Source organism: Girardinichthys multiradiatus, chromosome 1 (genome assembly GCF_021462225.1).
Source record: "Girardinichthys multiradiatus isolate DD_20200921_A chromosome 1, DD_fGirMul_XY1, whole genome shotgun sequence".
Taxonomy (NCBI): Eukaryota; Metazoa; Chordata; class Actinopteri; order Cyprinodontiformes; family Goodeidae; genus Girardinichthys; species Girardinichthys multiradiatus.
In genome coordinates, this window is record NC_061794.1 from 39,529,127 (window position 1) to 39,542,696 (window position 13,570).

General features: G+C 39.0%; 1 protein-coding gene across 1 annotated transcript; it reads right to left on the reverse strand.

Moving 5' to 3' along the window:
* Window positions 1-133: 133 nt before the first annotated feature.
* Window positions 134-12,624, reverse strand: nemp1 (nuclear envelope integral membrane protein 1). The gene is made up of 9 exons (XM_047369929.1): window positions 12,459-12,624; window positions 10,931-11,052; window positions 9,598-9,814; window positions 7,873-7,945; window positions 7,691-7,784; window positions 7,487-7,601; window positions 4,119-4,344; window positions 2,201-2,377; window positions 134-808 (listed from the first exon to the last, which is right to left on the reverse strand). Exons 1-9 carry the CDS (start codon window positions 12,565-12,567, stop codon window positions 658-660), a joined length of 1,284 nt encoding a protein of 427 aa, XP_047225885.1. The 5' UTR covers window positions 12,568-12,624; the 3' UTR covers window positions 134-657.
* Window positions 12,625-13,570: the final 946 nt, after the last annotated feature.

The window sequence follows — 13,570 nt, forward strand, 5'->3', positions numbered from 1 at the left end:
GATTGATCTAGATTAATACATTTTATAAATAAATTATGGTTTGACGACACGATCTGAAACACAAAACAGAGTAAAATAGTATCATTTTAGGACAGGCTAAATGAGAAACAATTTCAGTGTAATGATGCCAATACACAAATATAGACATTTTTATTCAAAATTAATAACAGAAGAATTTACATGCCCAATCTTTTCTTCTGAAATAATAATTACAAAAGTACCCGGCTGCGGTTCCAGGTACAGAGAACGTCTCAGTGTGGAGAAGACGTGAAGTGAATGCTCTCTTTATTCCCTCCAATCAGAGACACGAGGTTGTAAACACACCAGAAAAGTAAACAACCCCCCTTATCACTAAAGACAAGCTCATGTTCTCAATCCCCAAATTACAGCTCATTCGTTCATAACCGAAGCGTTTACCTCTTGAAGGATGCGTATGACTTAAATGCATAAACTCTAAAAGAACATTTGTTTTGATATTTTTAATTTATAACTAACAAATCTGGCCCCACGGGTCCATCTGTGATAGTTCTGGCTGGAATCCAGTCCAGAGATGTCCTCCATCAAGTCTCTGTGTCCAACATGAAAATCTGTCTGGACAGCTGTAGTGAGGTGTTCCTCAACCTGTGCTTCTGAGAGACGAAAACTGTTTTCTTCGTCTCATTCGGGCTTGAGTTCTTTTTCCTCGTCCTCATCGTCGGTGTCAAAGAACTCATCCTCAAAAAAAGTTCCTCCGAAACCATATTCCTGTGCGTGGACGGACACCTCGTTTGGCATCAAGTGGGGGGATCCTTCAATAAAATCAGCAAACCTGTTGATTATGGAGATGATGTTAATATAACTGGAACCAGATATGTGAGCCCTGTTTTTCATCCCATTAGATAGTGCTCCCCCATTTCTCCTCTAGGTGAAGCCACTAACGGAGCTCCTGCAGCTACTAGTGTACTCCGTTCTTCCCTCAACATTGAAAGTTCTCCTGGACCAGTGCTTCAGGGTTGTTTTTATGTGTCTGCTCTGTCCTCTCAACGCCAGTGCTTCCTCAGGATGAGGGATTACTGATGACTACATGCAGTCAGCAGGGTGTTCTAAGACTAGGATCAAACTGGAATATCTAGATATGACTAGATTATGTTGGAATGATTTAATTATACATTTCAGGATATGAATAGGACCAGTTTTTCTTGTGCATTGAGGCGACCTTTGTTGTCAACTGGTGCCTGAGAAATACATTAAATATGTCACATATTTAAAAGAAAAACGGTATTCACAAACTTTAACAATACGTGAGCCTACAGTTTCAGAACCATGGGTGTACAGAGTTCCTGTACAGTCTTGAAAATAATCTTTTCTTTTATCGTTTTTCATGCTTCGTCAACTATGGAAAAAAAAACACAAAAAAAATATTCAAGCTTGATGGTGTTTTTGCGTTCCTTAACGGGTAAAGGGCAAGTTTTGAGAAAATAATGCACTTTTCACATATATCTATAATTAATGCTATTTTTTATCTTTGATTTACCACATCAGACATTGATTTTAGCAATTTGAAAAATCAACATTAGGGCTATTTGCAGGCTTCCTACACAGAATCATATCAGATTTGGTCCAGAGCTGTCAAACAGCCTTTACCACACTGCTTGTTTCATGATTTGTGGAACAAGGAGATAAAATAAATGGCGATTTATAAGATTTATACTCATATGTCCATAGTGTTGGAAACCTGAAACATATTTATAAATTTGAATCTGGAAACGTGTTTGAGTTTTGAAAGTACAAAAATAAAGTTAGAAATTCAGCTTTGAGGTCATCTGGGGAGGACCAGGTTATCTAATGACTATTGCTCCTATTTAGAGCCTAGATAACGAGTAATGAAGTTACTGTGTAACAAACTGAAAACCTTAACAAGCTCTGAAAAGTTTTAGAAGCGACATCATGAGGTAAATAAACCAACTGTGTACAGACCAAGGGACTTCAAGGGATCAGATCATTATTTAACCTTTGATGTATCCAACATGACCCGTGAGTCAGTAAAGAAAACAAAGCAACTCAAATCATCACTTTCTAGTAACTAATTTATTTATCACAACATATTTTCATTGGTTTTATTGTGTTCTATTGTTTTAATTATGTTTTTTAATCACTGCTGCAGCTTTCGCTTTCTTTCAACACGTTACACTCAGGGAAGTCTAAAAATCCAAACTGGCACCTTTTTGGGGACTGAAGCCTGGACACGGCCCGCCAGGGACTGAACTCTGGGCTGTTGCAGCATTTCCGCAGCTCCTCCAAAGCACGGCGGGTCTCTTCTTCTGCTTCTTTCTGATACTCCTCCTCAGTGAGCAAGCGTCGCGGCTGTGGCTTCCAGTAAACGTAGCCTCTGACCTTTCTGCAAAGTTCAGCAAATGTGATGTATAAGAAAAACAAATCTGCACACCCCTGGTAAAATGCAAGCTTTATGTGCTGTAGAAAAATAAAGAACTTGATCATTTCAAAACTTTTTTCATAAACTTATAAAAGGGAACTTCAATGCTTTCTTTTGCATCTGAGCCAAAGCCAATTCAAGAATCTTGGTTCCAGTTTAAAACTCAGAAGTAAAACGATCCAGAGTCAAAGCAGCGGAAAACACTTTTTATTCTTATTTTTTTATTAGTAAATTTAAAGAAAAACTAATTATCAATTACTTGAACTATGAACATTGGGTCATGATCTATCTCTAAGGGAGATAGGGTGAGGAGCTCGGCCATCTGGGAGGGGCTCGGAGTAGAGCCGCTGCTCCCCCACATCGAGAGGCGCCAGTTGAAGTGGCTCAGGCATCTATACCGGGTGTCTCCTGGACGCCTCACTCAGGAGGTGTTCCAGGCACGTCCCACTGGGTGGAGGTCCAGGGGACGACCCAGAACACGCTGGAGGAACTCTCAGCTGGCCTGGGAACGCCTTGGGCTCCCCCCGGAGGAGCTGGAGGATTGTGTCTGGGGAGAGGGACGTCTGGGTGTCTCTAATGAGTCTGCTGCCCCCGCGACCCGGTCCCGGATAAAGCGAAAGACGACGAGTACGAGTAATTATCAATTAGTTAGACCAATAGAAGAGCTAGTTTTAATCTAGGAAAATAAAAATATCGGTCATCTAAGAAAGAATAAAATCCACATATTCATATTTTAATCTGTTAAAGGATTGCATTAAGATAAAGTCTGGAAATTCGAACAAGTTTCACTTTTCCACACTTATCCAATCTTGGAAAGATGATCAAATTCCAGACCTTTCAAGGCTGCATTGGAAACATTAATCGATTGTAAATTAATTTCTACTGACCCTGGAGGATTTTCATGACATTTACCCATTTTCATCCTTAGCTGAAGTTATAATTTGCAGCCAGGTTAAAAAGGATCAAAGTGATCTCGTTGTAGAAATGTACCAGAGAAAAAAGGGAAGCGTGGACAAACGGTAGCACTGAAGAAGCTGTGAGAACATCTAGTTTGTACTGGTTCAGTTCCACATGTCACAACAATCCCCCCTATTCTCCATATGTCTGAACTAATATGCATTTTCTTCCAAATAAACATCTGAGCCTAGCTAAAATCTTCCAAAACCTCATTGGACAATGTTTTATGGTCTGATGAAACCCAACAAACTTTTAGTTACAATTCCAAAAGGCAAAAGTGGCATTACAATGTTCCTTCACTCTAGAGGGAATTAAGACTTTTTATCAAGGTGAATCAAATAGTGAACAGTTGATTTCTGCTTGAAAGCTGAAGTATTACTGTGACACCAAACATACATATATGGATATTTTTTATTTTTGTCCCTTTAACAGATTTGTTGGTATTTCTGCTTCATTTTACAAGAGATGTTTCACATTAAAGAATGAAAACCGTTTTCAAATAATTTAACGTGATTACATGTTTTTACATCACAAAAACCTGGCATTTTAAAAGGGGTGTGTAGACTTTTATTTTAATCCACTGTATGTGAATTAGAGCAAAGACTTGCTCCAGATGGAACAAACGTTAAATACTGAAAGCTGTTTGATAACAAGTACTAAATCTGTGAAATCATCTGAAAAGTTTCCCCACATGAATCTACTCCTGTACTCTATCGCCATCTTCTGTCAGCATTTGAGTACTGCATACCTCCACGCTTTCAATGCCAGAGTGACTGGGTATTCCAGATTTTTGGAGAGCAAAGATGCCACGATGATGGCAAAGGCAAATTGCTGGATCTGGATTCCCAGATAAATTAGAAGCAGTCCCAGCAGTTGCAGCGTCCATGACAGGATGTTGATGCTCTTTTCATCCACCAGAGGGCCGTAACGGTAGCACACAGCAAAACTGATGAATCCCACCGCCGTTACGTAACCTGACAAAAAGAAAAGGTAGCATGACTTGAGCAGTGTTAATGCCGTGTGTAATATGACCTTTCTTTAGCCACTTGGGTCTGTTTTCGACTTGATGTCAGCTCTTTACAAAACCTGCTATCTTAGTTGTTGTATACAAAAAAGGGGAGCAGTCACTGTGTGATGTTAGAACCCTTCAATGCACTTTATGTGATAGGCCAACACAAAGCAGAGCATCATTATGATATCGATGAAAAATTATACGAACGTTTTACAAAATGAAAATCTGAAAAATTTGGGTTTGTATTCAACGTCCTGTCAGACTAAACACTTTGTAGAACCACCTTTCACTGCAGTAAAAGCTGCGGGTCTTTTCGGGAATATACACTGCTCAAAAAAATAAAGGGAACAGTCAAATAACACATCCTAGATCTGAATGAATGAAATATTCTCATTGAATACTTTGTTCTGTACAAACTTGAATGTGCTGACAACAAAATCAGACAAAAATCATCAATGGAAATTAAATTTATTAACCAATGGAGGCCTGGATTTGGAGTCACACACAAAATTAAAGTGGAAAAACACACTACAGGCTGATCCAACTTTGATGTAATGTCCTTAAAACAAGTCAAAATGAGGCTCAGTATTGTGTGTGGCCTCCACGTGTCTTTATGACCTCCCTACAACGCCTGGGCATGCTCCTGATGAGACAGTGGATGGTCTCCTGAGGGATTTCCTCCCAGACCTGGACTAAAGCATCCGCCAACTCCTGGACAATCTGTGGTGCAACGTGACGTTGGTGGATGGAGCAAGACATGATGTCCCAGATGTGCTCAATAGGATTCAGGTCTGGGGAACGGGCGGGCCAGTCCATAATCAATGTCTTCATCTTGCAGGAACTGCTGACACACTCCAGCCACATGAAGTCTAGCATTGTCCTGCATTAGGAGGGACCCAGGGACAACCGTACCAGCATATGATCTCACAAGGGGTCTGAGGATCTCATCTCGGTACCTAATGGCAGTCAGGCTACCTCTGGTGAGCACATGAAGTGCCTTGTGGCCCTCCAAAGAAATGCCACCCCACACCATTACTGACCCACTGCCAAACAGGTCATTCTGAAGGATGTTGCAGGCAGCAGATCGCTCTCCACGGTGTCTCCAGACTCTGTCACGTCTGTCACATGTGCTCAATGTGAACCTGCTTTCATCTGTGAAGAGCACAGGGCACCAGTGGCGAATTTGCCAATCCTGGGGTTCTCTGCCAAATGCCAAGCGTCCTGCACGGTGTTGGGCTGTGAGCACAACCTCCATTTGGGACGTCGGGCCCTCATACCATCCTCATGGAGTCGGCTTCTAACCTTTTGTGCAGACACATGCACATTTGTGGTCTGCTGGAGGTCATCTTGCAGGGCTCTGGCAGTGCTCCTCCTGTTCCTCCTTGCACAAAGGCAGAGGTAGGGGTCCTGCTGCTGGGTTGTTGCCCTCCTATGGCCTCCTCCACGTCTCCTGGTGTACTGGCCTGTCTCCTGGTAGCGCCTCCAGGCTCTGGACACTACGCTGACAGACACAACAAACCTTCTTACCACAGCTCACATTGATGTGTCGTCCTGGTTGAGCTGCACTACCTGAGCCACTTGTGTGGGTTGTAGAGTCCGTCTCCTGCTACCACGAGTGTGAAAGCACCACCAACATTCAAAAGTGACCAAAACATCAGCCAGAAAGCATCAGTACTGAGAAGTGGTCTGTGGTCCTCACCTGCAGAACCACTCCTTTATTGAATGTGTCTTGCTAATCACCAAAGATTTCCTCCTGTTGTTTATTTCATTTACACAACAACATGTGAAATTGATTGTCAATCAGTGTTGCTTCCTAAGTGGACAGTTTGATTTCACAGAAGTTTGATTTACTTGGAGTTATATTGTGTTGTTTAAGTGTTCCCTTTATTTTTTTGAGCAGTGTATTTAGCAGCTTTGTACATACAGTCTGACATTTTTACCAATTTTTTTTACAAATTAGTACAAGCTATGCAAGATTCGAAGAGCATCTTGAAATTCAATTTCTAAGAGTAGTCACAGATCTAAAGTATTCTGTTGCAGCTCTGGCTGTATATTAAAGGTCACTGTCCTAGTCCCAAGGGTTTTCCCATTCTTTAACTGGTTTTCTAGCCAAATTCCCCTATATTTAGCTTCATTTATCATCGCATCAGATCTGACCATCACGCTGGTCCCCTGCTTAACAAAAGCATCCCCACAGGATGACGCTGCCGCCACCATCTTTCACCCCAGAGGATGCCGTGTTCAGGCTACTGTGTTGTTAATTTTCTGCCACACCTTGAATTTTGCAAGGAGGCCAAAATGTTAAGTTTTCATCTCTGACTACAGCACCTTCTTCCACGTTTGCCGTTTCCTCTACATGACTTCAAGAAAAGTTAAGATGAATTTTTGGTTTTCTTACAGCAACGTCTTTCTTCTTATTTGTGGAATTCACAACTAATAGCTGCTCTCTTGACAGATTCTTCGACCTGAGCTGTGGAGCTCCTCCAGAATTACCCTAGGGCTCTTGGCTGCCTCTTTTGACTAATGATCTTCTTGCCTGGCCTGTCAGTTTATATAGACAAGCATGTTCCGATACTCTTTCCATCGGATGATGGACCGAGAAGCGCTCTGTGAGATATTGTTTTATATATAAATATTGTATTATAATCTAACCCTGCTTTAAACTACTCCACACCTTTACGCCTGACATATCTGCTGTTTTCCTTCATCTTTATGATGCACTTTGTTCACTAATATTCTCTGACAAAGCTGCAGGTATTCACAGAGCAGCTGGATTTATACTGAGATTAAATTACACAGTTGGACTGATAACGCTGCATTTAGGGGGATCAGACTAAAGAAGGATGAATTATAATATTGCTACAATTTTCAGTTCTTTACTTGTAAAATAATAGAGAATCATGGAATATTTTCTTTCCACTTCACCATTGTGCACTACTTTGCATTGGTCTATCACATAAGATTATGCTAGAACGCATTGACGTTTGTAGGTGTAAAATGATAAAAATGAGAAACGGTATGAATACTTTTGCAAGGCAGGTATTGTTAAAGTTGTTCTTGCCAGATCCACTTTGTTATTGTCGGTGTTGAAGACGAGTCTGTACCTAACGCAGCGTGCCAGTGCTCTCGTAGGATTACCCCGAGGTTCCTGCAGGCAAGCTGGATGGCGTACAGGGAGAAAGACCACCCGCCCACAATAAGCATGTAAAAGGGGCTTTTCTGTGGAAAACAGCAGGTGCAAAAATCAAGCACTGGATCATTGAGGCTTTAATTATGAAGTGATAAACATTTGGATTGAAATAACTTACCTTTGGCAAAAAGCGTGACAGAATGAAAAAGAAGATGATGAGAGAGGCGAGCATGCCTGTGCTCATTCCAGCAGTGTAGAAGAAAAGCTGACTCCTTCAGTAAAGGATCAAAACATAAAAGAAAAATCAAACGAATCCTGTTAAAACGTAAAATGCAGAACTGATTTTGGAAAGATAAATACCTGCTAAGAGATTCTGCAAAAACAAACAGCAGCGCCCCAGAGAGGAAGACTAAAAACAGATAGATATCAAACTCTGCAAGAAAAAGAAAGTTAGCTGTGAAACATGAACAAACCCTTGGACTTTGAGCAAAAGAATCAGCAGAATCCCTTTGGAAAGGAAAAGTCACTTATCTGACCAAATAATATTTATTATGTAGTCCCAATAAACTCTTTCTTCAGTCATAATAAAAGTACCTTTCTCACAAACACTGTTGTAGTTTCTTATAAGTGTGATGTTTTTCTGACATTCCAATCCAGGGTTTCCCCGACCGTTCTCCAAGGTGGGCGCTCCCACAGGACCGCCCGCACCCTCAAGGAAATCATGACGTAGTAAATTATTAAACGTTTGTGGGTGTTCACACGTTACCAATTTAGTGCGGCAGGAGAGGGACTACATGGTTTCCAACTTATGGTGGAGGAACACACCTATTTTTTATTTTATTTTCTAAATAACCCGTGTATGGAAGCTCATATGGGCCAAAACTAATTTACCTGTTGTTTTATGCGTCCGTTTCAGGCGTGCATTTCAAATTAAGCAGATCTCTATTTAAATAAAAAAATGTTTAAATGAGCCAGTCTTCTGAATGGTCCCGACAGGGATGGAGGCAGGATTTCAAAATAAAATCCAGGTCCTAGGCTCTCTGTCATTGACATGTTAAACACATCAGCAGGAAGTGAACACATGAACTCACACTGAATATCAGAGACCGTAAAGTGTCTCAATGTTTGTTGACTTTTATTCATTTACTTTGGTTAAGTTGTTTATTTAAACATCTGATTAACTAATAAACCATGATAAATGTGTTTTTACTTTAGAATATTGACGTTGATGAGCATCTTATTTGTTTGAATTTTTTGCAAACCAAAATTAAAATGTCTATAAATATTGAAGGACTTCTAAATTAAGTCTACAAAACAAGTTTTGGATTCATTACTGAATAATGCAGAGCAATTAATTTGATTAAGAATTGTAATAGCTGCCCAGCTCTAATAGATATAGATGAAGACAAAAATAAATAAAGCTAGACAGGTAGAGAACAAATAGAAACATAAAAATAAAATGATAAATACATAGATATATACATGGACAGATACATAAAGGAGTGTTTGTTCAATAACTGAACTTATACAGGGTTTATATTGATTTTTATGTTTTATTGACTGATTATTGATAGAAACATGAAACTACGACTTCTTTAGGTGTTTGTGTCGGTACAGTGGATCAAGGAAGGCCATCTCTATCTTTTCCTTATATTTTAATTTATTTCCCCTGAGATTAAAAGATAAGTCAAAATTATCATTAGGTCATTAAACTCCTAATTAGATCATCAAACATGACAGATACTTGATCATTTGTAAGCTTTCAATCATCTTTGCTCTTGTACAAATAGAGCTATATTTCCATCCTGACTCAAGTAAAGCTGTGTTGTTCACAATTATTTATTGCCCTGCTTATTATTCACTAAGAATTATTGTGTTTATTTAAGTAAACATCAGAGCATTATTTTAGAAGAGATGTTTCTTCCTATATTCATCAACTCTAACAGGTTAGGTTTTATATGTTTCATTTTCAATTAAATTTAATTATCTTCTTTTTAAGAGCTCCTGAAGACTCTGGAAAGGTGTGAGGGTGCTACATCTGTCACTAACCGGTTAGCAGAGGCTCTGCATTGGTTTCCAACTTACTGCGGATGGGTTTCACAGAGTACGGAGCTCCAGCAGTAGGATCCACCCTGAAGCAGGTCTTCTTGCTGAACAGGTTGATGTTAATGAAGGTTTCATTGTGACGTTCCCGTAAAAAACCTTGAAACCAGCTCCAGAAACTGAAGCGATCCAGCTCCTGCAGCTCCTCCTCACCTTCCACAGTCTCCACCTTAAACAACTTTGAACTCCACACTTTCACCTGTCAGAAATATGCACTAAGTATATACTTTAACAATAACAACCAATGCACAGTGCATGTTCCTAGAATCCAAAGAATTTAAAGTAAACAGGGTATCTGCACGTTTCAGTAAGTTAAATTTAGGACTTTTAAAACATTTTAAAGACCATTAGGAAGATCATCAAGATGAAAGCTGATGGTTGATGTGTTTATGAACTTAGCTCTTACTTTTGTTGCCTCTAATTATTTTTTCCAGTTTTTTGAGATTTTGATAAACACCTGAATTTCTCAGGATCAAATCACAGAACAAACAAAGGCTGCCAGCTCTTTTACTCTGTGAAAAAGCCTTCCTGCAAACCGGAGGGAGTTTAGAGTTTGGATGTTTTTAAAGATCTTCTCAGACTCTCAATTCTTCATCATCTTATTGTCAATATAATTACTTGTTTTTAAATGTTTACTTTATTTAATCATTTTATTTTGTGTGCTTCTAATGATTCTGTGTCTGTCCTTCTGTTTTTAACCCATCAGCCACTTGATGTTTAATAATAATAATAATAATCATCTTTATTGGTCATTGCACCTGTACATTACAACGAAATTTGTCCTCTGCATTTAACCCATCCCTTATAGGGAGCAGTGGGATGTTACACCTGACTGTATGAAAAGTGCTCTACAAATAAAGTTTGATTGACTGATTGGTGTGTCTCTGGGGGCAGGTGAATATAATCGTGTAAACCAGTTTCCATTTAGGCCTCAATAACAGTCGTTTACAGATATCCAGAGTTGGACAGTAGACTTCGGTGAATTTTGACTGTTAGAATTAGGTTTTCTGTGCCTTTGTTTAGCTGCACTTTAGACCTCCTCCACTCTCATCAACTCTTCCATGTACTGTCTGACTATGAACCATAAAAAGACAGCAGGAACGTTGTCTAAATGAACTGAAGAGAAACACAATACAGCAAACCAGTCTCTACACGTAGATCCCAAATCAATTTGCACATTTTAAAGCAGTTTAACTGGGCCATCAATCCCAGTTGCATAATGTTTTGGATCTGGGACGAAGACACCCAGAAGGAAAATATTATATCACATATTGCATAGCGTAATCAATTTTTTTTTACATTTTGTGGAACTTGCCTGAATGCTTGTCCACGTTTGCCTCCAGGTTGGAACAACTGAATTCTTGTAGCAGAACCGGTTGAGCCCCGACATGACATACTGCTCCCCGTCTTGCAGATCAGTTATTGAAGGCGTGTCACCTGGATTGAACAAGAACACACACACACACACACACGTATGACTGTATCCCACATTTTTAGTTTCTGAGAAGAAATGTTGGCCAGAAAAAATTTCTGATTTATATGTCATTAAAAAAGCAAATGAAGACTTTTCTCCTGCGACCCTGCAGGGATAAGCAGGTATAGACGATGTATGCATGGATTTGTCTTTTTAAATGCATTGTTGTGGTTCTTTTATATTTTTGTTTGTCTATAGCATGTCTGTTCAGGGCTGCATGATATTAGAAGGTTTTGTCATGGCGATAACCGTACATTATTTGATTAGTGCTGAGACAATTACATTAGCATGTAAAATGCAAGGTCATAACACTTACAGTTTGAAATATTGGTTAACAAATACTACATTCCACACAATCCTTTACGCTGTGAATATTGCGATAATATATTTGCCAAATATTGTGCAGCCCTCTCTGTTCTGTTTTCTGTTTTTAGAATTTCTTAACCTGACATTTTATGTTTAGATTATATTTTACATTGTACATAAATAATAATTAAGTACGTACTTACTTTGTGGCCATGATTTAAAAACAAAATCAAATGAAAATAACCATTCTTTTAGCTAAATCAAACCTTTAAAAAGATGACTAAAACATGCAAATACATTCCTAAAAATGTATATTCAGCTAACTTTGTAAAACATTTACTCAGCAGAAATTCTGCTGATTTATTCTATTTGTCAAACTGTCAACTAATTAAGGTTGCACAACAGCGGAAAAATCCAACACTGAATTTTGTCATTAGTGTGAAAAACTAAAGGGGAAAACACAAATCAGTAACAGCTGCTGATTATGCTTCAACCAGGCAATACATTATGACCCATTATTTAGTAGGTTCTCGACATGCAAAACAACTGTTGATATCACATAAGACGCAACACAGAGTCAAGGATAAACTGATACAAGAGGATGACAACCTTTAGGAGGGTTAAGAACAGACATGGATAAAAGCAGGACTCAGGCTCCATTCTTTGCTCCTCTCGGTTCATCCCTAAGATGGGCTGAGGGGGGCCTGGTACCGAAGGTGAATGTCACTCTGTATCTGTTTCATTGTATTCTCTCTACACTGATCATTTTGGCATTAAATCTTGATTTTATACTGAACCATTTCTCATTATTTCACAAGGTAAATACTTTGCTGGTTTTACTGGTTGGGTCTCGGAACTGGAAAGAAACGGACCCGGTGGTGCATAGGGGGGAAAGAGAGTAAAAACTCCCATTTTACAACACCCATAACTGTCACACAAACTCGGCCAAAGTCCACTTTAAAATGGATACAAACACAAGCTAACTTTATTAGCCGTAGCTTGTTAAATATACGTTACAAATCACCGAAGCTCTCTCGGCCTGCTTTGTAACGCAGCTTCTTACCTGTTTTTTGGTGTGAAGTCTGAGGTAAGCACATAAAAAGCACCGTGAAAACCAGTAACTTAGAACTTGCTGAGATGTAACCGTTTATACTTTTCATGCATCCCGCCATGATGATTTTGCTAACACCCTCCTCGTCGAAAGTCTTCTCCTGACTCTTCCGCTTCGATGAGTTACAGGCGAGACAGCCAATCAAAAGACCAGGCAAGGTGACGTCATCGCCAGTGGCTGATGATGGTGCGTTCGGACTCTAGTCCTTCACTTGTTGGTTATTCTCCTTAACGTGAGGAATATGTGCTAAAACCTTTATTTTCAAGTTTAAACAGTAAAACTGTCTCAAGATATGATGTAAACCACTTTGAAATTTCTATTTCTTTATTAAAACCAAACCTTGCCTTTTAAAGTAATGCCTTTTCTTAACGAAATTCTCATTTAAACTCTTAACAGCATTCCATTGAAATACCAGTCTGGTTTTTGTAGTACAGAAACTGCATAACTGATGATGTTCAACAACCTCCGATGTGGCATGTATTAGAAAAAAAAACCTTCAGTACTGGTATTAATGGACCGTAGTGCAGCTTTTGATACTGTTGATCACACCATCCCACTATACTGACTGGTATTTCTGGGATTCTCCTGAAGTAATTCACCTTCTGATGTTGAACATCATTAGTAGTGCAGGTTCTGTGCTATGATTCGATCTAAAACCAGACTGGTATTTCAATTGTATGCTGTTAGAGTTAAAATGAGAATTAGATTAAGAAAGACTTCCCTAATACTTTAAAAAAAAAAAGCATGGCTTGGTTTTAATTAGGAATTGCTGTGCTTAGCATTTCAGCATTAGTCAGAACAAAACTGTTTCCTCACTAACCAACAATCGCCTTTGCCACAGTTAGAGTTGCTTGAAAAATGTAGCATATCTTCATAGTTTTAGTTCTAACATTTTATAGTGATAAGATCAAAATTCACATCAAGCTAATCCAAATTGATTTAAACCTTATTATTAGATGAGAATAGTGAAAATGTCCAGCAGTGCAAAACATTCTTTAATTTCTTACACTTTATACACGTTTTTTTTTTTTTTATCAAAACTTTAATATTTAATATTTTTGACA